We start from the raw sequence: 24,905 nt of genomic DNA, 5'->3' as shown, positions 1-24,905 counted from the left end.
TGTAAAGCCACATGGTGACTTGAAAGAAGAGCTTAGTACAAGGTTAATGGACATTGCCTAAGTGAGCTCAGTCTCATCAAAAAATCCATAATATAACACGAGACTTGTTGGTCACTCTCTAAGTGGAAAGTATGGCGTTGTTTGATCATGGAACCCCTTAGCATTCGTGGTATTCTCAAATTCTGATTTGACATTAACCAGAAATCAATCATAAATCAATTGTATCAATTATTCTATCAATATCATAACCACAATTTGTACCTTTGGAAAATACCAATGTGCAGTCAACAGTTTTCAAATATGATGTCTTGATAAGATCTTTAGCTCGAGCTGAGGCACTATGAGTTCTATAGATGACCAACATCCTTTTTGGAACCATTAGGGCTAGTTCACACGGGCTCAGAGGGGGTGGATTATGGCGCGTAATCCACATTGTAATCCGCCCCCTCACAATGGTGGTCTATGGAGACCGCCAGGCTACTTTTTTTCCGTGAGCAGGCTGCCCTTTCTTCAGACGGCCTCCGTGGCTCGATGGGCGGCGGAGTCCACCTGGCGGCAGCAACCTCCGGGGTCGGCCCGTTCATTTGAGCCAACTCTGGAGGGGGAAGCCAAGACAGTCGTGGCAGGCAGGTTTTGACCCGAAAGTGACGTGGCTCTCTCTCGGTGACAAAATCTGCCATACCACTCCCCGTGTGAACGTAGCCTAAGAAGACATGGAGGGAAATCATTATTAAATTAACAATAACACGTTTCAGTCTTCATCGGGCATGTAAACTCAACTATGTATACAGTTTGTTAATATATATAAAAAAAACAATTATACTACAACTTCTTTTATGCTCCAATTTCTATGAACTGTAATAAGCTGTAATATATACGTCTATGGGACTATAATGTACCTCCATATGGCTCCAATTTCCTACAAAGGACTCCGATTTCATACAGAACTATATAATGTTCCTTCGTCTTCCAAAAACAAAATTGTGGAAATATGGAATTTTTATAGCGATAATTATCCACATAAGGCAGTGTCGTATACAAGTGCCACACAGCGACACAGGGGGTGCTATGGCTCGGTGCCGTGCCTATGGGGACTCCATGGACTTGGAACCATTAGATGCTTCATGCTGGTCTAGCTTGAATATTCATAAGCAATCTGGCAGGTAAAATATTGCCAGTTTTAGTGACACAAGAAAAACTTTTTATTACATGTGTAGGAATGGAATTTAAAACGTTCAACTTAAAGTGTTAAGAGAAAAACACGAAGAAACATTAAAGCGTCTTGTGGGAAATTTCTAGGGAAGTCTTTTAGTGAAAAGGTTAGCATTTGATGACAGTCTTTATTGCTAGTGACAGGCAGAATGCATGTAAAGTTAGAAAGGCCTTGTATTAAGCACATGCAGGTTAGTGGAGGTGCTTGGTAATTTCCAATTGGAGATTTCAAGGTTAAGAGTCAGAACAGAATCGTATATTGAAGAAATAAATAACTTGCAATTTTAACAATTTTGTAAAGAGCTGATGGGCGGAGGAGGGGGGGGCACAAAATCCAATGCTGAAATACTAAGCTACACACATTACTAGAGGAAAACACAAGTGAATAAAAAGAAAAATACTGAACTTTTTCCTCTTTTTCTGCCATAGAGATTCTTGGGGGTATCTTGTTTATTTTGCACCCCTTTAAAAAAAAAAAATCATATATATCCTTCTAATTTTTATTAGAAGTTAACTTTCTTTAAATTCTTGTGATCTGATAGTGTAATATATTTTAAGAGCACCCTTCATCACGTCCACCAAATACAAGTTGTTGCATCCTTTAATAGGCATTCTCCACTGATTCCAGCACAGTTGGAATTTTCTCCCCTAGGCACGCCAATCCTGAGCAATTTTTTGATTATATTTAGAGATGAGCGAACACTATTCGGAACAGCCGTTCAGAATAGCACGCTCCCATAGAAATGAATGGAAGCACCTGGCACGCAGACTTTGCCGGCGGCCGGTCGCTTAACCCCCCGTGTGCCGGCTACGCCCATTCATTTCTATGGGAGCGTGCTATTTGGAACGGCTGTTCCGAATAGCATTCGCTCATCTCTAGTTATATTTAACACCCAATATGCTAATTAGACTGTCAGGTGGGCATTCCTAGGTTAAGGAACACAGCAGTGACCGCCCACCTGACAGTAGGGAGCGTAATTAGTATATTGGGTGCTGAAACTAACATGTGATTGCTGTGTAATAGTGGGAGGCGAGAAGAAAATATATTCCAACTGTACTGGAATCAGTGGAGCTGTGCCCATTAAAAATATGTTAAAGGGGGTGATATCATGTTGGCTCAATGGTTAGCACTGCTGCCTTGCAGTTCTGGAGTCGTGGGTTTGAATCCTGCTAAGTACAACATCTGCAAGGCGTTTGTATATTCTCCCTGTGTTTGTGTGGATTTCCTCCCATACTCCAAAGCTATACTGATAGGGAAAAATGTAGTTTATGAGCCCTATATGGTGCTCACAATCCACATTAAAGACAGAGGTCCTCTTTAATTTAGGGATAAACCTTTAAAACATACCAAATTTTAATAACAATGAAATGACTCTGTCCCAGTCTACACGGCAAAGTTGAACAGTGAGATGCAGCATGCAAGAAATGCCAGCCTCAGTAAGCTCGCAGATAAACCGATGCTAAGCAAATTTGATTAAAATAATCTTAATGCTAATTCTTAATGTTATAATTTTTCATAACCCTGTGAAGATCCAAAAAAGTGCAACTTTAGCTGAACAAACAGGCTCGCCAGTAGGTAGCGCCATCACATTCCTACCAAATAATTTAAAGCCATGTGCTCATACTATAGCGTTATATCTGTGTCTGCCCTCTGACTTATGTTCTAAAGCTAAATATTTCAAAGCATTAAGGACTGCTTCAAAGGTACCTTACAGTTTTTGAAGAAGCTTTAAAGTGTTTTCTTCAAGAAAATTGAGGATCATGGGCCCTGTGAACTTAAATACCTTTAAAGACGATTTTGTATAGAGATCTCTTTCATGATTTGTCTGGCATTCACAGTATACTCAAAATTTGCTACAGACAGTATATAGTGTATCACATCAGCTTAGATCAGCATTGCCACCAGACAAGGATGTTGTGCCATCTGCACTTCTAAATTGAGCATCATAGGCATTGATGCTTAGCAAAAGAGAGATATAGCAACGACATGTGTGCGGAGCTTCTATGGAGCCCCTACCTGGCACATGGTGTCTGAAAACTGTGGTGTATTATTGAGATAGCTTCCTCCAGAGGTAAAGCTCCCATACTCCCATACTAGGGAATCCAATGTATGCAATTTTTTGTAAAATTGTACGCAAATGGAGATAAAGTATGATCCAATAAACTTCTCTGGGTGCAGTATTATGGCTTTATACAACTGGAAACTGTATGGTCATAATATAGAGTTATAAGAATAGTCATAATATATAGATCTAAGTATAGTCATAATATAGAGATATAAGTATAGTCATAATATAGATATATAAGTATAGTCATAATGTATATATATAAGTATAGTCATAATATATAGATATAAGTATAGTCATAATAAATAGATACACGTTGTGTCAATATGAAATTGTCTCCCTTTCTGTTGGAGACATTTATGGCATATCTCATACCGTAAAAGTGTAACCAGTGAGTGTCTAACCTCTGGGCTCCCCACTGCTGAGAAGTGAGGGGGCATTCACACTTGCGCTCGTGTCCGCCTGCCTGGTCTCCGTCCTATTTCCCAGGGGAAACTGTATAGGGGACAACTTCCCAGGGGACAGTTTTAAAACCCATTCACTTCAATGGGTTTTTAAAGCAAACCACCGCTATCCGTATGCAGCTCTCACTCTAACTCCAACTCTAGATGTGGATGGCTGCTTTACCTAGTAGATTTGGGGTGCTCCTAATAGTATGGGGAACTGTAAAGATAGCGTGAATGTCTTTAAAATAAATACTGTGGGAATAATCAAAGACAATGGAGCAGATTTATTATGCCTTGTATGCAGAAAGCTTGCGAACAAGGAAGAACAGTCACATTTTTTTACACAAATTGGCTTTTTGTGAAGAAAAAAAAAAAAAATTGGGACTTTTTCTTTTTGTCCTCCTTCACCATTTTCCTGGAAAACGGATATGCTGAGTACACGCAGGGGTCAATTTTTGAAATACACTTCAATTCCAGCTCATGGCCTGGTGGAGGATGCGAGCCATTTATGGGGACACCACCGACTCCAGGGGTAATAATGCATGTCTTCATAAAGTTACCCAATACATTTTATACGGTTGTATTTGTGCCACACGGATTATGCCCATAACCTCTGAAATACCAGCTCCGATCTCAGACATATTAGAGATTCCCCCCACAGCTGATACGTGAGGATCTTTTCAGAGAATATGAAGTTTACATCAGTTGCATCAAAAGACAATACATTCTTCAACAGTTTTGTCTTGATACACACAAAAAAATTAGTTCAAACTGAAAAATACCACAAATTTCGCCTTCGTCGGATCCATCGGGACAATCTCTTTTCCCATTGCATAGCTTCTCAGGCTGCAGGCAGATGGAGGTATCGTTAGCACAGGGGTATTTGGGTGGTCCACACATATAACCTTCGCAATTATCCTCATCAGAATGGTCGTCACAATCAATATCGCCATCACATACCCAAGCATTGCTAATGCATCTCCCTTGGGAAACAGAAATAACAGAAATATCAGTCGGGTTTAAACCGAGGTTGCAAACATTTTTTTGAGAGCTTGTGTTTCATACCCCAGTCACATACTGTTCAAAGTCACTTGTTTTGAAAATTTAAAGATTTTATTTATTTTTTTTGCCAAAAATAAGGAAATAATGACTGAGATTCTCATAAGTTCCTACATTCATGGTCTTACCCATTGGCAATTCATCAAGACAACAGATGTCACCACTAAGATGGTTAGAGAAAATCTTTAAAACATTGCAAAATGTGTAATTATTTATATTGGCATTTTTTTAATTAGTTTAAAATATGTTTAATAAATATGTTTAACAAATTTAATTCCGGTTATGTTCACGGTAAAACCCTTTAAGTAAACGCTCAAAGTCAATATTAAACAACCCTTCACTATAAATGGGGAGTTTTAATGCTGTCCTTTAAGAAAGAGAAAAAAAAAAAATCACATTCTTAATAACAGAAAGTAACACCAGAATATTCTGCAGATCTGTACAGATATTGCCACCACTTGTTCTTTTCCTTTTGGTGGTATAAAACTGGAGATACAGCAATTTGGCATATCGTATACAGTATGCATATACTGGCAACAACGGGTGAATACGAGAATGGTTTTACCCAGCAATGTTTCATTATTGCGTTGCTAGAGAGAACTAGAACTTGTCTTTTAGTCAAGGATTGTACAATTGGTTAAAGAGGTTGTCCCATCTAGAGGATCCTATCTATACTGGAAGCTTATGTGAATTGAAGACTTTTTCTAAATATATTGCTTTAGAAATGCTGCTTTGTTTGCCTGCTATGTGAACTTATTCCTCCCATTGTTTACACATTGTTACCATAACCACGGACCTGTGAGATAGGACGAGTGATGTCACTCCCTGCTCAGGTAATTGCAGTTATACTGATAAAACCGAGTCTGTTATCTCTCTATTAGGGTTGAGCGATCGTGTTTGGAAAAGATCGGATTCTGATCGGTGATCAAGAAAATTTCACGATCGCCATCAGAAGTCCGAACACGATCTTTTTATGTGGGATCGAGATCGGTGATCTTTTCCCATAATGCTTTGCTTAGCCTTCACACTGAGTATACACTGTATACTCAGTGTGAAGGCTCCGCTGCAGTTCCATAGGAATGAATGGAAGCAGCCGGCACACAGCCTTAACCTCCTGCGCGACAGCTGCCTCCATTCATTTGAATGGGAGGCTAAACTAAACAGCTCTAGCAGCTACTTACCTCTAGAGATGGCTGCTCCGGTGCCCTCCTTCTTCTTTCCTCGCTGCCCCGCCTCCCAGGTTAGTGTTTAAAGCGCTAGGTAGGCAGGGCTTGTGGCTTAGGAGAGTGTGGGCGGGTACAGGGCGGGGAGACGTGACATCTCCCCGCCCAGTACCCGCCCACACTCTCCTAAACTGGCAGGGAGGGGGCAGTGAAGGGAGAAGAGCAGCATGGAGCGGCAGCGAGGCAAAGAAGAAGGAAGGCACCGGGCACCGGACCAGCCACCTCTGGAGGTAAGTGGACACCAGGGGGGACTAAGTAGCCAGAGGATTTTAAAAAAATCCTCTGGCTACTTCAGCGATTCACTACACAGCGTGGATTCTAACAATTGTTAGATTCCATGCTGTATAGTGAATAGGATTGCTTATAAAATCCGATCTCCAATTAATAAAAAAAATCCCATTGACTTGCATTGGAATCGGAATTGGGATTGAGATCGGGTTTGAATGAAAAATGATCGGAAATCGGATTTTAAAATCGATCCTGAAAAGTCAAGATCGGCTCAACCGTACTCTCTATGTAACCACACAGATAACACTGTGTCCGTTCTGTACAAGCATCTGCATATTATCTGATCTGCATAAGTGATATTTATGATGCCCGTTCAGCAGGGTGGGGGTAAGAATGTAAGGAAGGGAGAAGAAGAGACTGCAGGCAGAATGCTAAGACACTGAGATGGGAAACCCCCTTTAAATAAATGGTAAAAATGCTCAACAAACCCCTCCCTGTACAAAAGCAAAAGAAAAAGTGAAACAACGGTTAGACTTTAGGAAACCTTCTTAACATAGACTTCCAATGGTAGAGCTAAGGTATGCAATTGTATAGGCAAAGGGACACCCGTTTGGTCTCCTTTGGGGGATTAGACCCTGCAGATGTAATTCGGTAAATCCCAGGAGCTTTTTCCAGTGTATACATTACATGTAGCACTCTGACACTATGTTCATAGACAAGATAACGTAAATAGGTAAAGTGGCGATAAAACGATGATAGGCCATAAGAATAATTTTTTATTAGAAAATAAATACAGATAACAAGGGGTTCACCATAAGGGTCTCATTGGGAAATAAAAATTATATTGTTAAAAACCACAACACACAGTAACGTGTAGTGATCAATTCATCTGGAATGTAAATACAGTCACGATTCTGATAAGTATCCACTGAATATTCGATTTAAAAAAAAAAAAATCACTTATTTTCATTAGACCTTTTTTTTTTTGTTCTTCCTTTCTGTTGGATTGACAGTGACAAGACTTGAGTCTTGTTGACATATGTTTCATCTCTAATATCAATCACTGCACATCTTCCGGAAAAAAGGAAAAAAAAAATTCAATTGTCTTGTCCTAGAAGTATCACATTTGAATTACAAATTGTTTTATTATGCAAAAAAGATGGAATTTTATCCCACAAAGCAATTCAGCGAAGTAAATCAGCTTAATTAAATACATTTTACTTCCCAGCATCTAAGAAAGGAAAGTGAAATATGATTTTTTTTTTCTTGACTTCACTAGGCAGATATACCCCGCAAAATAGAAATACTAAACTAAGAAAAGTGACTAAAGGATTTTATGTGCAATTCTAAAGTCTAAATGGAATAATTGTTATCTAATTTTATGTATTTAGATTGTTTTATTTTATAAAGCTATTATGTGTATTGAACCTTGTACAGTCACCTTCGAGGAACTAGGAGGTTGCCTAAAAATAATCAGGAAACAAGGCAACACGGTGGCTCAGTGGTTAGCACTGCAGTGGACTGCACTGCACTGGAGTCCTGGGTTCGAATCCCATCAGGAACAACATCTGAAGGAGTTTGTATGTTCTCCCCATGTCTGCGTGGGTTTCCTCCCATTCTACAAAGACTTACTGATAGGGGGGAAAAAAATTACATTGTGATCCCTATATGGGGCTCGCAATCTACATTTAAAAAAAAAGCTGCCTCCACCACTGTAATGAAGTGAGGAATAAAATTGAAAAAAATGATGTTGGATTTCTCCTTTTGCACTCCAAAAAGGTTATGAAAATTACTCAGTAAATTAGATGTATCCTAAATGAAAGAAATATTTACTAAAACTTATCTCGCAAAAACTAACTCCTATCGCGGTATTCCGCTTTGGATTAGGCCTGAATGAATGAGCGTAATTGGGAGGGAGCCTCACGCCGCGGACACCGTGGCTGAGTCAGCCACGGAATCCGCGGCAAGATAGGACAGCTCGCTTCTTTTTTCCATTGAAGTCAATGGGAGCTGTTTTTGTCAAAAGATTTTGAGGCAGATTGCAGAAAATTGCCAGAAAACTCAGTGCGAACAGACCCTAAGGGTTGCAGAAGTCTCAATCGCTCCTGGACATTGGAGACTAAGGGAGTCCAATGGCCTCTCTATAGTATATGAAGATACTAGTATTATAAATATTACATAGTAAATGTGGGCCTGGTCACAGAATCGACTTCGGAGCCCAGGAACGTCAAATGATGCCCCTGCCAACTCTTATATGGCTATATGAACAGAAAAAGAAAACAGCTATACATCTAGGAATACAATGAGAAAAAAATGGACTTTTAATATGGGGATAATTGCAAGAAAGTATAATAAGAAATAAAGTATGTGTTTTTGGTAGCAACACTGTTGTGACAACCCATTGAATAAATTTATGTGGGTACTTCAGCTTAGTCAAGAAGGCACAACAATGGATGGTGGGATAATAAACACTTATACTGACCTTCCTCACCTCTCCTGGGCTCCCTCTGTGTTCTCTTCCAGCCCCCTGGGTGATGTTACTCATCCTGGAGGATTTCTAAGGTCCGTTATTGGGCCTCAGTGGTCACGTGATGCTTGAAAGCAAGCTGTATAATGTCGGAGAGACCCACGTGAAAGTTGATGCCCAATTAAAGGCCTCAGCAACCCCAGTGACCTTACCCAGGAGTCCAGAAGAGGATGAGAGGAAGCACCGGGTGCCACAATGGAGCTTAGGAGAGGTGGATATAAGTGGTTGTTACATCTATGCCGCTGTATGGGAAGACAAGAAGAACCATAGTGCACCCTGTGCGGAACTTACTATAACATTTACATACTTCCCCTGGGCCTGGACTTTTTGAAAATTTGGGATGAATCTGATTTGTTCTCAACTGGTTTGCTCCTCTCTAATAAGTCTAAGAAAGACTGATTCCCAGAATGCCATTTCAGAGTTATTGTCCTACATCAGTACAAACTAGGGTCCTGGTTGGGTTAGGTGCAAGGTCATAGGTGAAGGTCAGATGGACTACTATATCTCCTTTAAGACTAGGCACACCAAGTGTTGGCTAGCAAAGACAACATAGTACCCCATCTGACCTGTATCTACAAGGCAAATGAAACGCGTATTACAAATGACCATGGGTTTATGATAATCGCTCCATAAATCCTACACTCCTTTGGGAACGCCGCCTCTTGTTTTTCCAGTTAGAGCCAACAAAAGAGAAATAAGAACTGCAGCTTGTAAGACTTAACGCAAAGTTCTGAGGAACCAGAAAACAAGAAATTGATTTCTCTCCGATTGCTGCTTCAGTGAGTTTGCAGAGCTAGTTTTGGCTTGTATACTGTGTCAGGTCAATTGCCGAGAAATTCACCTGGGACAGAGACGAGTTGTAAAGGAGAAGTTGGAGACACAATTAGTCTATAGACGGTGCATACACTACAGAAACGCTTCTAAATGAAGCAAGAGCTTGTTGTGAAGCCGAGAGCGAGATCGCCCTATAATAAGAAGATCTGCAGACGTCGGGAAACTCGGCAAGTCCTCGTCTAGGCTAATAACCCAGTCATCAGGCGAAGTATAATTAGTGCAACCCTGTAAATGAATATTCACACTTCTAATTATTTCTAAATTGCCCATTGAGATTTTTCCTAAAGGAAATCCAGGAAAAGAACTTTCCATTATTGCGCTTTTTGTTGGTTTCTAATCTGCTGTTATTGGTTTGGTGACAGGTAAGTTTTGTATCTATAGAAATATGTAAAAAAGACAATGAATTTCTGATACATGTAAGGGAACATTTGGCAAGAGGGTTGAACCACCAATGGTTTTGGATCTGTTGAGCGACTTGGTGGTAAACACAGGGTGCGGAGGGTTAAACTTCAGGTTTGAGGTCCCATATAGAACCATAAGATGGCATAGTCAGAGTCAAGAAGCCGTTGGTAGTTATCGAAGACAAACTATACATTGTGAACTGGATCAAATGATCGATATAGTCTATTGGGCTTAAGAGGTCTGAACTCAAATATTACAAGGTGAATGTGCGGCATGAAGATTAGGCATTAGTATATTGCACCCAAGGGAGTCCGATTTTTGTATAAGATCATCTTGTGTTCTTCTCCCAGTCTAATAATTCTTTGAGCGCCTGATGTCATCTACTTTACATTGTCGTTATAACGTCCCGGGAACAGTTTAATCTTTCCAGGGTTTGGGGATTAGAAGCTTAGCCATAGAGAGGCGTTATAGTTGTTATGCGGTGTTTTTCCATAGCAAAACATAACTGACCACTTACCCCCACCCGCACTAATAGGGTTACAATCGCTTGGCTATCTCTGGCAATCCCATTGGAATGAATGGAGTCGTACAAAATTACCCCATTCTACTAATCGGTGTGAGCAGTCAAACGCCATCAATATTCAGGTTATCCTCTAATCGGTCATAAATGGATTTCCCTATTAAAGGGATTGGTTACTGTAGCCTCTTCATTACCTGGCAAGCACAGTGCCATACATTGTATAGTGGCTGTTCTCGGTATCACAGCTTTTATCCATTTTTTTCCCAATGTAGATTGTGAGCCCCATATAGGGCTCACAATGTTAATTTTTTCCACTATCAGTATGTCTTTGTAGTATGGGTGGAAATCCATGCAATCCATGCTCCCTATTAAAGGGATTGGTTACTGTAGCCTCTTCATTACCTGGAAAGCACAGTGCCATACATTGTATAGTGGCTGTTCTTGGTATCGCAGCTTTTCTTCTTTTTTTTTTCCCAATGTAGATTGTAAGCCCTATATACGGCTCACAATGTTCATCTTTTCCCCTATCAGTATGTCTTTGTAGTATGGGTGGAAATCCATGCAAACATAAGGAGAACATACAAACTCCTTGCAGATGTAGTCCTTTACAAGATTCAAACCCAGGACCCCAGCGCTACAAGGCTGCAGTGCTAACCACTGAGCCACCATTTTTCTACATTCCTGTGAATGGAACTGAACTGCAACACAGCCATATGACCAATGGACATGGCGTCCATGCAAGCGATAAACAAGTGGAGCTCAATAATGTAGCTCGGACAACCCCTTTAACTGCAAAACGAACATCTTTGCAAATCCTGTTTACAATTATCATTCCACCCTCCTGCTATTTTCTTAGATTCCCCTTACATTGTAGCTATATGTATAGTAAAATAAAATAAAATAATATATTCATCCTTCCATTTCTAAGAATCTCAATTTAGTTAATGCAACCTCCAAATTAGAGAAGCCCATGTATCGCTCTCTGTGATGTATGTACAAACATGTGACTTACAGTAGATAGCCCAGGGATGTTAATGTTGTTGTAAATACATTAAACCCATTATTGGACAGGGGCCGCGTACTGTGCGCACCGCTCCGTAATGCATGTTTTCGCTATTTAAAACCTCTTATTGATTTTGAAGCAAGTCTCCTACAACCAATGACATCTGGTAATTCCTGCGAAGGCAAAGACTGATGGCTTCACCATTTTATTATGTAGATATATGCATTTAATGGAGAGATCCCCTGGAATTACCAGTCTCCGTTCCCTGACATCTCGATTAGGACTCTTAGGCAATCAACAAGGAAGAGACGCCGATGAGCCTAACGTCTGATTTACGGAAGAGCCGCTGTCAGGTAAATTGGCCATATCCTTGAGAAAATTGATGCTATTTCCACGGCAAACGGGCCCGTTCCCTACAACATGGCTTATAGGTACAGAACAATTTTTTAAAATTTTATATTTGTTTTTTGCCTTAATAAAAATATAATTTTTTTTTCTTAAATAAATGCAAAAAAAAAAATAGCTAAAAAAAAACAACAACAGCATGTAGAGATCCACGAAGACACAACATATTATCGAATAAGGCACAAGCAACAAGGAAGGGAAATTTATCTCTGTCAGGAGACATGTTCTGTTATATTATTAGATGTTTTTCTATGACACCAATTGGAATTTAATAGAAGCGGTTGTTTCGCATAGCAGTTGTGTATAGATGGCAGGCTTCCAGATATTGTTTTGTAAGGAGTTTATACTACGTGACTTGCCTTCTGGAAAGATAATTAACTAAAGCTGCTTATAGGAAGAAAGTTTTTTGCTCCTGATCCGAAGAGGATTCTGATAATTTTTGGAACCAGGGAAATTAAAGGACCCAAATGCATCCAATCAATGAGGAATCGATGAGGCTACGTTCACATGAGAAATCCTGGGCAAAAGGTTCCGCAAAGTGATTTTAGAACAAAATAATGCACAACCGACAAACTCCATTATAGTCAATAGAGTCCCTCAGGATTGTTACCAGTCATTGGATGGGCCAGAAAAGCAAAGACAAAGACGCAGAAGTCATTGTGCCCTACTAGTAATGTGTAGGGTCCTTGAACGAGAACCAAATAATAACTTTGTGGCCAATGCAGTACAATGCAGAGATAATAATCTTTTTTATGAATGAGTGAATCCCCCTGCAAGTGCACCAGGGGTGGAGACTGATTTGGGAGGTTTGTCTATAGACAGTCGTGACCCCAGGCAGAAACTTAAAATGATATGACTGGGCTGGGATATCCCTGGGCTGTGTTTCTAGAGGAGAATCAACTTTATTGCACTTGCCTGCAGGTAAATCTGGCAAGTCGGGTCCATCCCCCATTACATTTGCGGGCTGATATGCATATTCATAAAAATATCACTTTCTCCACATTGTTTCATCGGTATTTGCCTGATCCTATCAAGGGCCCCTACACAGCACTATTATTTCTGGGGGGCATTTAGACCCTACATAGTGTATTTACTAAGAGAAAATAAGTCAGTACTGTTAAGTTCTATGACAAAAAAGATGGTGATCATAGAAAGAAAAAAATAAAATAAATAATAATAATAATAATAATAATAATAATAATAATAATAATAAATGCTCAACCCACTGGGCACATATCTACTAGACAGGAGTAAAGCTTTATAGCCCCACAGCTGACGATGAGCACTAAGACTGGTCTATCTCATTATAAACACTGGTGACATCTTTAAGCTACATCTAATCCTGTTGCAATCCTTGCTGATCACACAAATTAAGCAATAGCTGCCCTAGGAAAGAAATGCCAACATTGATTCCATATGGTCGCCCATTAGGACCACTACAGTCATGACGAGGTGACTAAATAAACATAAAATTAGATGGCGCTCCCCTAAGGCCGTAAAGTTTGGTAAATAAGACAAACTCTTCACCATGACCCAACAATGGGGACTCAATTTAAAAAGTTGTGCTAGGATAGGCAAAGCTCCATCAAAAGGCCTAAAGAGATGGGGTACATGCCCAGTCCTGGACTAGTGCTACTATACAAGTCTATGCCAAACTTCTTGTGAAGTCAAATCATCAGTGTGGCAACCTTTCTTCGAAAAAATACTGGATGATTCTCGCCATGCCAAGTAGATGGATGAAAGCAAGATCTTTCACAGATATGGTCAACGATGTTGGAGATGGCCGTAGGATGAATATTTCAATAAGAATTAGGTGTTACAGTGGAAGACTACTTTATCAGATCAGATGAAAGACCCCCTAAGAGAAAGGTGGCACCACTTCTGATCTGTACAACTACAACCCAATAATACCACTTCATTGCTGATATACTAGGGATGATTTGCTATTTATACACTTTTATTGTACAAATTGTCTTTTCTAAAGATTTTACTTTCTCCCATAAACTCTATACAATGTAACAAAACCAGCACTCTATAATGGCAATAATACAGTATATATCATGCTTCTGACTCCTTGTCGCATGCATCCCCTGATGGCTCCGCTCACGCTGTGATGATCTACACATGACTGAATGGGAGCAGGTCTCCAGTGAAACCAGTGACATGTAGGAATAATGCAATGTTTATCTAGTACAGTAAGGGTCTTATTAACCAGGACGACCCCACAAGTGACTCCCGATCATGTATCCTGCCTCTCTGAGAAGATGGTTTTCAATTTCAGGGGAGCGATGTCTGTAATATAACAGAACCTTAGCATATCAATGACCAATTCTAGTTCACAAGGACATCATTCATGTTAACAGATATAGCAAAGTTTAGCTTGAATCGGATAACTTGCTGCAGTGCAATATGACAAAAGTCACTAAAATTGTTGAGTAAAAATGTCCAATTGTCTATTTAACTCACTAGTGCAGACCTCTATAAATGAGCAGTACAGGTGAATATAAGAAACTACGTAATATATCTTAGTAAAGGAAAATGTGATCTTCTCCACTTCTCCGGTTCACACTAGTGGTCGTCTATCTGTCGTTCTAGTCCGCATGGGGACCCGAAAGACGGAGAGCCTAACTGCTAATAAAAGGGTTACCCGCAGACCCACATGGATCACATAGTTTATAATAGGGTCCACCAGGTGTCCATCGGGTTTCTGCAGGTTTTATACTGAAACTGGTAGCGAGAAAAGTCCTCCGTGCGGGAATAAATTCACTATGGGGCCATTGTATGTATTTCAACATGGACTACAGCCAGAATGAAACTTGCGGTATGTCCACTGCAAAACTTTCTGATTTGTGGCAAAATACACAGGTGGATTCTCTGTGGAACAATTTTCCATTTGTGGACTTGGACTTAAAGGAGTCCCAAAGCATAGCCATCGGCTACTAGCACTTTACAGAGCACATTACACTGATACACTGATACAATCGATACAATGTATCACTTTTGTAGACTTGGAGAAAAACAACTTGAAATAGTTATGCAAATGAGACAGTTGTGCAATGGGGGCGGGGCTTAAGCTCACTGGAGCACTACTCTTGCTGCAGAAGTAGGATGCAGGAAGAGCAGTGCAACCTGGTGCAACCTGGAAGTCCTTCCCCCAGTGCACCAACTCCCATATTTGCATAAGACAATGGTTGATGAATATGCTCAAGGGTGGTTATAGACTCCCTTTGATTTAATAGGAGAATCTTGATAACCATCTTATGGCTAGAACCAACTTCAACAAGAGTATAGCCAACTATAGATTCCTAGACGTAGCCCGCACATTACTGCTTCTATACAGGCAGCAGACAACAAGCTCCCTGATTTCAATAGACAGCACAATGATGTGACTTTCCCCTTGCATGAAAGCTATTTTCTTGTAAATTATTCACACCTTACAAGCCATCGTCAACAAATTCAACTTTGTCTTTGCTTTCATCAGTAAACACAAAGGGGAAATTGAATAAGGACAAATTAAGATGATTTCCCCGCACCTGCAATGCCGGATTGTTAAAAACCACCTTCCCAGAAAGAAGCCATAAATGAATTTATAAAGCGCACCCTGGCTTTTTTTTTTTTCGTGAAAGCCTTGAATTATTTACTCTATTTTAAGTATCACTAAAGAGGAAATACATCTCAATTATATTTCAACTTTATGGAAGAATTGCCAGCTGTTTCAGCTACAGCCAAGCAATTGTCAGGTAAAATTTATGCCTGTTTTCTTGGTATTTTTCTTCCCAGATCTGCAAGTGTAGCACTCTTTATGCACGTGCCTGGGGGGCCCCAGGTGTTTTGCGTTCCAGATGGTAGTCGTTCTGTACCATAGCACAGCAATGCAGATTGCTTAATGCATGCGGCGAAACAATAAAAAAAAATCAGCCTAAACAGTGTGACATTTCAAAGAAAGTTGTTTCTATCGAAATGAGGAAGGCCACACAGGGTTACCGCTGTGCTAGACATTTGTCAGCTATAACTGGGGTGAACATATGTGGAATTTACCTTTCCGATAGCTCTACCCTATTGCCACTCTTAAAGGGGAAGCGTACAAGCAGTAGACTTTATTTACTGGGATCTATACCATGTGGTTTGGTTTTAATGGAAGATTACATAATGACTTCCAGATGTTCGTTGTTAATCAATTATGGTTAATATATATGAAGCCTGGAATGTGGATATAGGCGTGCAGTCTGGATAGTCTGGCTGTGTAGTCAAGAGCACTTGCTATAACTTCAGTCTGGAGTGCCCCCTAAATCTGTCCATCCCCTATGACATGACTTTGGTTGTGTTGTGTGGAGCTCTCCCTATAGCAACAGCCTATGTAGTCTAGCACTCCTCTGTGTCGTCTGGAGCATATTCCTATATCAGTATTCTGGCACTATTCTTTGGAATGACCCCCTACATCTACAACTATGTGGTGTGGACTAACTACTATAACATGACTCTGGATGTGTTGTGTGGAGGTCTCCCTATAACAACAGCCTGTGTAGGCTAGCACTCCCTATAGAACAGCAGTCTAGCTGTGTAGTCTGGAGCTCCCACTATAACAATGATCTGACTGTATAGCCTAGAAAAAACTCCCTTAACAGACCTATGGCTGTATAGTGTGGAGTGACCCCAAAAGAGTAGCCTGGCTGTGTAGTCTAGAGTTCTTTCTGTAATAGAAGTTTAGCTGTGTAGTCTAGAACACGTTCTATAACATCAGTCTGGACATCTAGTCTGGAGCTCCCACTATACCAATAATCTGACTGTATAGTCTGGCTCAACCTCCTAGAACAGACCTATGACTGTGTACTGGGGAATTACCCCATACCAGTAGCCTGAGTGTACAGTCCCTTCTATAACAGAAGTCTAGTTGTGTAGTCTAGAACACCTTCTATAACATCAGTCTGGATGTGCAGTTTTGAGCACTCCCTATTACAGAAGTCTGGCTGTGCAGTCTAACCCTTCACCCCTATAATAGTTTGCAGTTTGTGTAGACTCAAGTTCCCCTATAATAACCATTGGATCTTTTGTCCAGACCACTCACCTATAACTTCAGACTTGTAGTCTGGACTTCTCCCTCCTCACATTACTCTCTGTGGTCTGGAACATCACCTATAACAACAGTCTGTATCTGTAGTCTGGAAAGCTCCCTTATAAGAGTTGGTTAGCTCTTTAGTCAAGGACACCAGCCTATAACTGCAGTGTGTCTACGTAGTCTGGACTGCCTCCTTTTGACCACTCTCTGGCTCTGTAGTAGCGTCCCCTATAGAAGCAGTCTGGCTGTGCCATGTGCATTTCCTCTTTATCAACATCTGGGAAACAGCACAATTTATGAAACAATCTCTGAAGTTAAACATTCCAATCTTTTAATTACCTGTATTTCTACATGCAAATTTTGTCTTGACATCACATTGGCGCAGAGTACCATTGCAGCCCCTTTCATCACTCCCGTCTTCACAGTCCTTCTCTCCGTCACAAAGCCATAATTCAGGGATACAGTTCCCATCAGGTTGACATTGAAATTGTTTTTCTTCACAAGGTCTCAAAGCAGGAACGGCTTAAAGGAAAAAACACAAGACTGTTAGCTAAGGGATATAACGGCGGTCATTTTACTGAATGGCATCAATGGACGCATGTGAAAAGTTCATACGAGAAGGACTTGAGGTAGAGCAAGATTTAAGATGAATTCAATCCCATAAATTCAGGAAGGGTTGAAACAATTGGTTGCCTATATGTCACCGATATTTTATGGGAGATTATAATGTACCTCCAATTATAATACAACATTTCAAAATCAATAGTGCAGGGGAATATGAATAAAGGACACCATGGTCAGGGAATAATCATACACATTAGGGAGAGTGTGTGCCAACATAGGCAGTACGGAGACTTACAAGTCATTCCTGCTCCGCTAGGGATTCTGGGTAAAAAATAAGCAAATCTATTCTCCAGGATGTAATTAGGAGAACAGTACTCTCTGTACGCCACCCTCTAGAGGGCAGCATCAGTAACATCATGCATGACTCTGTTAAAAAGTCTATTTAATCATGATGCAGAGTTTATTGCCAAATTAGTATTTCTATTCCAAAAGGAACAGATTAAATAGACTTTTTAACTGAGTCATGCATGCTGTTAAGGATGCTGCCCTCTAGAGGGTGGCGTACAGAGTGCACTGTTCTCCTAATTACATCCTGGAGAATAGATTTGCATATTTTTTACCCATGAAGGACACCATGTAATATATCTTATTAAAGAAAAATGCCTCATTTTCCATTTATCAGGCTGTGTCATTTCTTATATAAAGGTCTATAGAAAGGGAAGTTGGAGGAGGAGACTGCTGGAAAAGACACTAAAATAACTGCAGCAGCTCAGAAATCAAGTCTTTTAATACTAATATATATTTCAATATAAGGCTCTACCACTGCAGTGGATGAAGCTATTACTCAATTTACTATCTGTCAGCAGCCCCCTCTTCACCCCTCCCTTCTCCATAGACTTGACTCTATGATTACTGGGTGTCCAACCACTTGAAGTTTAGCTGATCTTGTGAATGAGGAAACCAGAATGATGCATTTCCTTAACTGCATTTCACTTTTAGGAATGAGGGTGATAAAGTTCCCCCCATAGCTGCTAAATACACTCCTAGTTTTGGCTAAAAGTTTGCAACAACAATTGCAGCTTTCTGAAAAATGGGGCATATTTAAAAAGTGTATCCTAATGTATATCAGTCTAAGACATAGGTAATAAATATATGATCTCTATATATATGATCTCTGGGGATCCCACCACAAATCCCTTGACCAGGGGTCTGAGCCTCCTCATTCTCTCCACTGCATGACCACGGAAAGATAGAGTTTAAGTGATGGGTTGGTAAATAAGATTAGTGAACTGACTTGTTACAAACAAGATTCTTTACAAAATTTCCCCAAATTTTGCGTTTGACCAAGCTTAAAACCTTTGGGGTTCGTTACCTACAATTCACTATTATACTCTGGAGTCTCTTCAGACCCTGGAGTATAGTAAGAAGAGGCCCAGGGAAGGTGTAGAAATGACTGGCATAAATACTCACCTACCTTCACCTCTCCTGGACTCTCTTGCAGTTTTCTTCTGGCCTCCTGGATGACATCGTAGGGAAACCCCTGGGCCTGAAGCTTGTGATTGGACATCAGTGATCACATGAGGTGACGCACTGCTGAGACCCAGTCACAAGCCTCAGTGATCCCTGGGTCCCTTGTCTGGAAGTGGCCTGAAAATGACCATAAAGAACTCCACAAAAGCAGCTGATGTCATGAGGGAGCACAGGAGAAGCAAGGGAAGAGACCTCAGAGTATAATAATAGCACTTATTGAAACAAAATATAAAAAAAAACCAACTTGATAGTCTTCAGTAGTTGATACCTTTGTAATGGCTGACTAATAATGATGACAGATTACAACGTTTTGGAACTCTCGGCTCCTTTCTCAAGTAAATTTAAAAAAAAACATTTCTGAAGGAGCATATTTATGCACAAAAGGACACATAGGGATAGAATTCTAGGAGGAAGGGGGGGTACAGGGTCAATAGTTATTGGTAGAAACAATGTAAACAATTCCAGATTCTTATCAGTTCTCAGGGTCTCAGGTAAGTGATTTCTGTAAAATGCCATAAAACCATGTGACAGATTTAACCCCTTCTCCAGTGTTTGAAGCAGGGTCATAAGTTTATACTCATAAATCTGTCGCTCTTTCCTTGATTTAAAATTCCCTCTTAAAACCAAAATTTTCATGTGATCGGTGATATTATGATCTTCATTGCAGAAATGTTTTGACACAGGAAGGTCCATTCTTCGTTCTCTAATTGTATGGCGATGTGAATTCATCCATTCTCTCCAACATACAGATTTTCAGTGGGACATTTGGTGCACATGGCACAAGAACAAACATTTTTCTTGAAACAAAATAAGGAGATGCACTTCAAGAAAGTTCACAAAATTGAATCTTGTGAGATATGTCTGTCTCTAGTGTTAACTCCCACAGCAGTAAGTTCTCCAGTATTATCTTACTTGTCCTACTGCAAAGCTTAGATACAATATTTGGGTAACCTCTTCCATGGAAGATAAACATCTACAAGATTGTCACCCATATAATCCCCTTACAGTCCTCTCTATCCACCGACCATTATCTTTTCTTCATGTACATGTTCTCACTTTTTAGCCCTTGATACAATGGCTCTTTGATTCAAATGAAACCAGAAAAACATTGCATTGTAACAATTTCAAGAGCGGTATAATGGACGGGTATACAATATGTTGCAAGAAGAGAAGAATCCCTTCAACTTATCTGTTGTCAAGTTAATATATCTGTAGTACCAGGAGAGGAAGTGATATGTTATTCCATAAAGTGTCACGTCTAAGGCTTTGCTATAGAACAAGACTGATTTTAATTGCTCTGGAAAATCTTTGAAGATACTTTGTGATGTTGCTGTTGAACTGAAGAGGTTGTTTACCATTATTTAGATCACAAATTGTATTTCACACAACTTCAAAGCCCCGTGTCATGATGAAAGGAGACAAGGAACCTATGACCGAGCTTTACGGGGCTTTTCTGTATTTACATTACCTCGTTCTTTTAAGTGTTACACATAAGCTGATACTTTTGCCCTAAATGACTTGACTACGAGCAATTTGCTGGAAGAGCCTGGAAGAATGGCTTGTTAATTGGCAATTAATTTGGTTTATACAAATTCCCCAAAGTTTACAGTCTGTGTTAAAAGGGACATTTAATAAGGACAATGATTTTTTTTCTAGGTTGATACTGAAATTTATTTTTCCATTGATAATATAAAGAAAAAAGTTTGCCGTAGTCAAAACAAGAGCCAATGATGAGTTCAAAGCCTTTGACATTAATTAGATACGCCGAAAAAAATTCTATTATTCAGACAGGACCAAAGAATGAAAATAATCTAGAGAAGATCAAGGGAATAGAGAGAAAGTTGTAGTTCAGTTATCAAAAAACATCTGCTCCGAGACGTAGGTGAAGGTTGGCGTCAGGGTCTCGCTCCGAAATTCATTATCACCGTAGGAGGCTGAAGTAATCAAGCTTCAGTATTTACCGTTCTCGGAATACAATGTAGAATCTATAGAACCTTGTCTAAGTGATTGTCCTTCATCAATTCTAACAACGGATTTATCCTTTCAGCTACTTACATTTTTTAATATTTTGGTCAAATAAAAAAATAATAATAATTATCTCTCCGTTTTTTACTAAAACCAATAGGGCAGCTTTATTAAGACTGGCGTTTCTTATGTCAATCTTAATAAAAGTTCCTTAAAGGCTTCAGCCTAATAAAGCAGACAGCCGTGTGAAAAAAATGGAGGTCTATACTAGTTGGGAACCTACAAACTTCCAGAACAGCTGATCAAGCAGGGTTCAAGTGTTGTACCCCCACAAATCAGACATTAATAACTTACCCTGTGGATAGGTCATTGGTCATTGGAACATCCTTTTAGAGCCAGACAACCGATTTATTAAGACTGGAGATTCTGGCCACTTCACAAATACGGTGCGGTCCAGTGCGCCAAAATGCTAGTAGAGAAACTATCTGATCAATCACAGTCCAAGTGTCGTACTCCCACAGCTCACATATTAATGACATAGGCCAGTTGCAGAGGCCTGCGGTTGAACAGCCGTCCGTGAATTAAAGGAATGGGCAGAATATGGGGAACAAGCGAATGTCACCCGTGCACCGACCATGCTTCGCGCCCCTTTCATAAATGAATAGGAGTTACAAAAGCATGGCCTCAAAATTGGATAGGAATAGGACCTCTTCCATGTTTTGTGGCCTGCACACCTGACCATGTAATTCATAGTAAAGGTGCACTGGCCCATAGAAATGAATGGGTCAGTGTGCTATTGGGGCAAAACATGGATAGCACACTGATCTTGGCCATGGTCATCTGCAACCGGCCTTAGACTGTGGCTAGGTCATCGGTCTGAAAAAGTCCTCTTAGAGCCAGAAAACCTATTTAAATATTGGGGCCGATTTCCAACCCTTTCATGGATTAGGTGCACTAGAATGGAGATCTAAGCCAGTTAGGAACCAACATAGATTGTTATTTTAACTCATACCAAAAAACCATAGCGTGTTATAATGAATATATTGGGTTAAGGTATACCTGCCCTGTCCCACCCGATTCCCCCCACTCCCCACCCTGATATGTCACATTCACACAGGTGCAGAAAACTAGCGTAAAGGGATTTCTAAATCTCTCCCCCTGACTCCAAAAAGAATACAAAGTCTCATTTTCCCGAGCGAGAACCATTCTGTAAAGCAACAACAGACCAATATCCCCAATACAAGAAACGAGATTCTTTCGGCAAGAGGTCTACAAGAGCGAAGTTTATGTGAAATTCATTCTAAATCTAATCTGCCACGAAATGTTTTAGCGATTATTGTCCCGGAGTCGCTAATATTTGTCCTTATTTTTTAAGGATGATAAAAGTGATTTTCTGGTAATAGAATGTAATTGCGATCTTGCCCCACGTATTCTACTTAGATGCTGGTAATGATTCATTCGCCGGCGCGAGGACGGAAGATATATACCTTACAATTAAATTAATGTCAGCGTTGGAGCTGCAGAATCCCTATGTTGATGCTTAGAAGCGTCATTTAAATGTAATCAATGCTCAATTTGGACAATTCAAAAGCTTTAAGGCAATTTATAAGAGAGTAACACATTCGCCTTCGGAAAAGTGAAGGCTGGGGATTTGCTGGGCTTGTGCTTTTTTTTTATTTTTTTTCCCTTAAGACGAATGCCAAATTTTATTTTGGGAGGGTAATAAATTTCTTTGCCAGTTTGTAAAGACATTTCATTATGATTTAAGGCTTATGGTCAGTGGTAAAGGATTCCGTTTCTTGTTCATTTTAATTCGAAAGATTATTGAGATATCGCGAAGGTTCTTCAATAATTCTCGATTAAATTACCAAGCGGTGAAGGAGACTTGTCTTTTAAAGGAGAAGGGGGAAAAATAACATGAAGAGGTCCAGGTTTTAAGATGCCATTAAGACATGTAGGATGATCTATGGGTTAATCGATGATAGAATTTACAGAGAACAGTAAAAAAAAGTGAGAATGTTTGTAGTGTTATGAGACGAATGTTTTATTTAGATTTGCTGTAGGAACAATGAAATCATATAAGGTGTAGGCCAGTATGGAAAATCTAGTGATCATCTACTATAGAAACAGACACATAGAAGATGCAGAAAAAGTCCACATGGTCCATTTAGTCCGTCCTTACTATTTTATCCTATATACATTCACTTACTGTACTGATATCTCAGCCACATCTGTTAGAAGTCTGATCCTAGTCTTAACTACTCTATCTATATTTCCTGTCCGCTCTTCCCCTTCTTTCCTCAAGGATATACACAGTAGTAGTTGTAGGGGATACAGCAGGGGTAGTGGCTACCAGAACCTGGACCCTGATGGGGTCTCATAGGTTCTTCTGACATGTACAATATACCATTATTATAAATGGCACATGGTAGGTAGGGGTCCAGTTACTGATTTTACACTGGAGTACATGAGCTTCAAGTTAAACCTCTGGTTATATAGAGTAAGTTCTTTAAGACTCTTCTTGTAGCCTTCCTTTGCATTGATTCTATTTTATCTATATCTTTTTCATCTACAAAACTACATACAGTATATCGGATGTGGTCTCACCAGCCCTATATACAGTGAGATCCCAATCCTGCTCTTCATACTGGTTATACTCCTAGATATACAGCCAATCCTTTTTACTAGCTATACATCTAGTTATGAAGCCAAGTGTCCTACTGGTTCTACCTCTAGCTATACAGCCAAGCATCCTACTGGTTCTACCTCTAACTATACAGCCAAGCATCCTACTGGTTCTACCTCTAGCTATACAGTCAAGCGTCCTACTTGTTCTACCTCTAGCCATACAGCCAAGCATCGTACTGGTTCTACCTCTAACCATACAGCCAAGCATCCTACTGGTTCTACCTCTAGCCACACAGCCAAGCATCCTACTGGTTCTACCTCTAGCTATACAGTCAAGCATCCTACTGGTTCTACCTCTAGCTATACAGCCAAGCATCCTACTGGTTCTACCTCTAGCTATACAGCCAAGCATCCTACTGGTTCTACCTCTAGCTATACAGCCAATCAACCTACTGGTTCTACCTCTAGCTATACAGCCAATCAACCTACTGGTTCTACCTCTAGCTACGAAGCATATATATAGTATATGTAAAGGCAACATATCTCCCCTAACATCACAAGGAATGGGCATATTAAATTTAACATGCACAATCTATCAGATAACTCCAGGGAGGGTCGGAACACCCTTGTATAAATCAGATAGTCAGTCAGCCCCAGAAAAATTAGTGGGTTCAGCTGACATATATCCACTTTGTATGAAGGACTTCACCGATCAACTATTCAAAGAGTTGAATGCAATAAAAAGCACCATTATATTTGATGTAATGCCATGTTTTGTATTGTTTTTACTTTTTTCTTATTATTTATTTTTTCTTGTTACATATTACCTCTCTTTACATATTATTGTCAATATACTGTTAAAAAAACCGCAAAATTTTTCTGTATCATTAGAAAATATATACTGTAATTTTTTCGTATTTATTTTCCATCTCCTCCTGTAGTTGTCTGAGTCTGTTGTTAAACTTTCATTAACATTTCAGATTGAGCGCAAAATAACAAAGAATCTTTATTAGTGTCTAATGGTCTACAAAGGTTTCTAAGCTATAGAGAGGCTTATTTAGTAAAGAAAAGCAATAGATATAATGCAACGACATAGCAGAGTCACCACAGAATGTAATATTCATCAATTCAGGGAGCGCTGAAGTGCCAGGTACGACCTTGACATATATCAGTATATAGTATAATGGGAGGCTCTACACATTGCTTTACCTAAAAGAGTCAGAACACGGGGTCAGCG

The 24,905-nt window shown here is 39.9% G+C and overlaps 1 protein-coding gene across 1 annotated transcript in view; it reads right to left on the bottom strand.

Moving 5' to 3' along the window:
* LRP1B (LDL receptor related protein 1B) overlaps positions 1–24,905 on the bottom strand; it is a 1,094,775-nt gene that overhangs the window by 391,593 nt on the left and 678,277 nt on the right. The window contains exons 21-22 of the mRNA XM_075284520.1: positions 17,321–17,503; positions 4,507–4,707 (exon numbers count right to left, since the gene is read on the bottom strand). Of these exons, the coding sequence (XP_075140621.1) occupies positions 4,507–4,707; positions 17,321–17,503 (384 nt within the window). The remainder of the gene's footprint in view (positions 1–4,506; positions 4,708–17,320; positions 17,504–24,905) is intronic.

The sequence above is a fragment of the Leptodactylus fuscus genome, chromosome 8 (assembly GCF_031893055.1).
Source record: "Leptodactylus fuscus isolate aLepFus1 chromosome 8, aLepFus1.hap2, whole genome shotgun sequence".
In the NCBI taxonomy this organism is placed as follows: domain Eukaryota; kingdom Metazoa; phylum Chordata; class Amphibia; order Anura; family Leptodactylidae; genus Leptodactylus; species Leptodactylus fuscus.
This window is presented reverse-complemented; position numbering and strand designations above follow the sequence as displayed.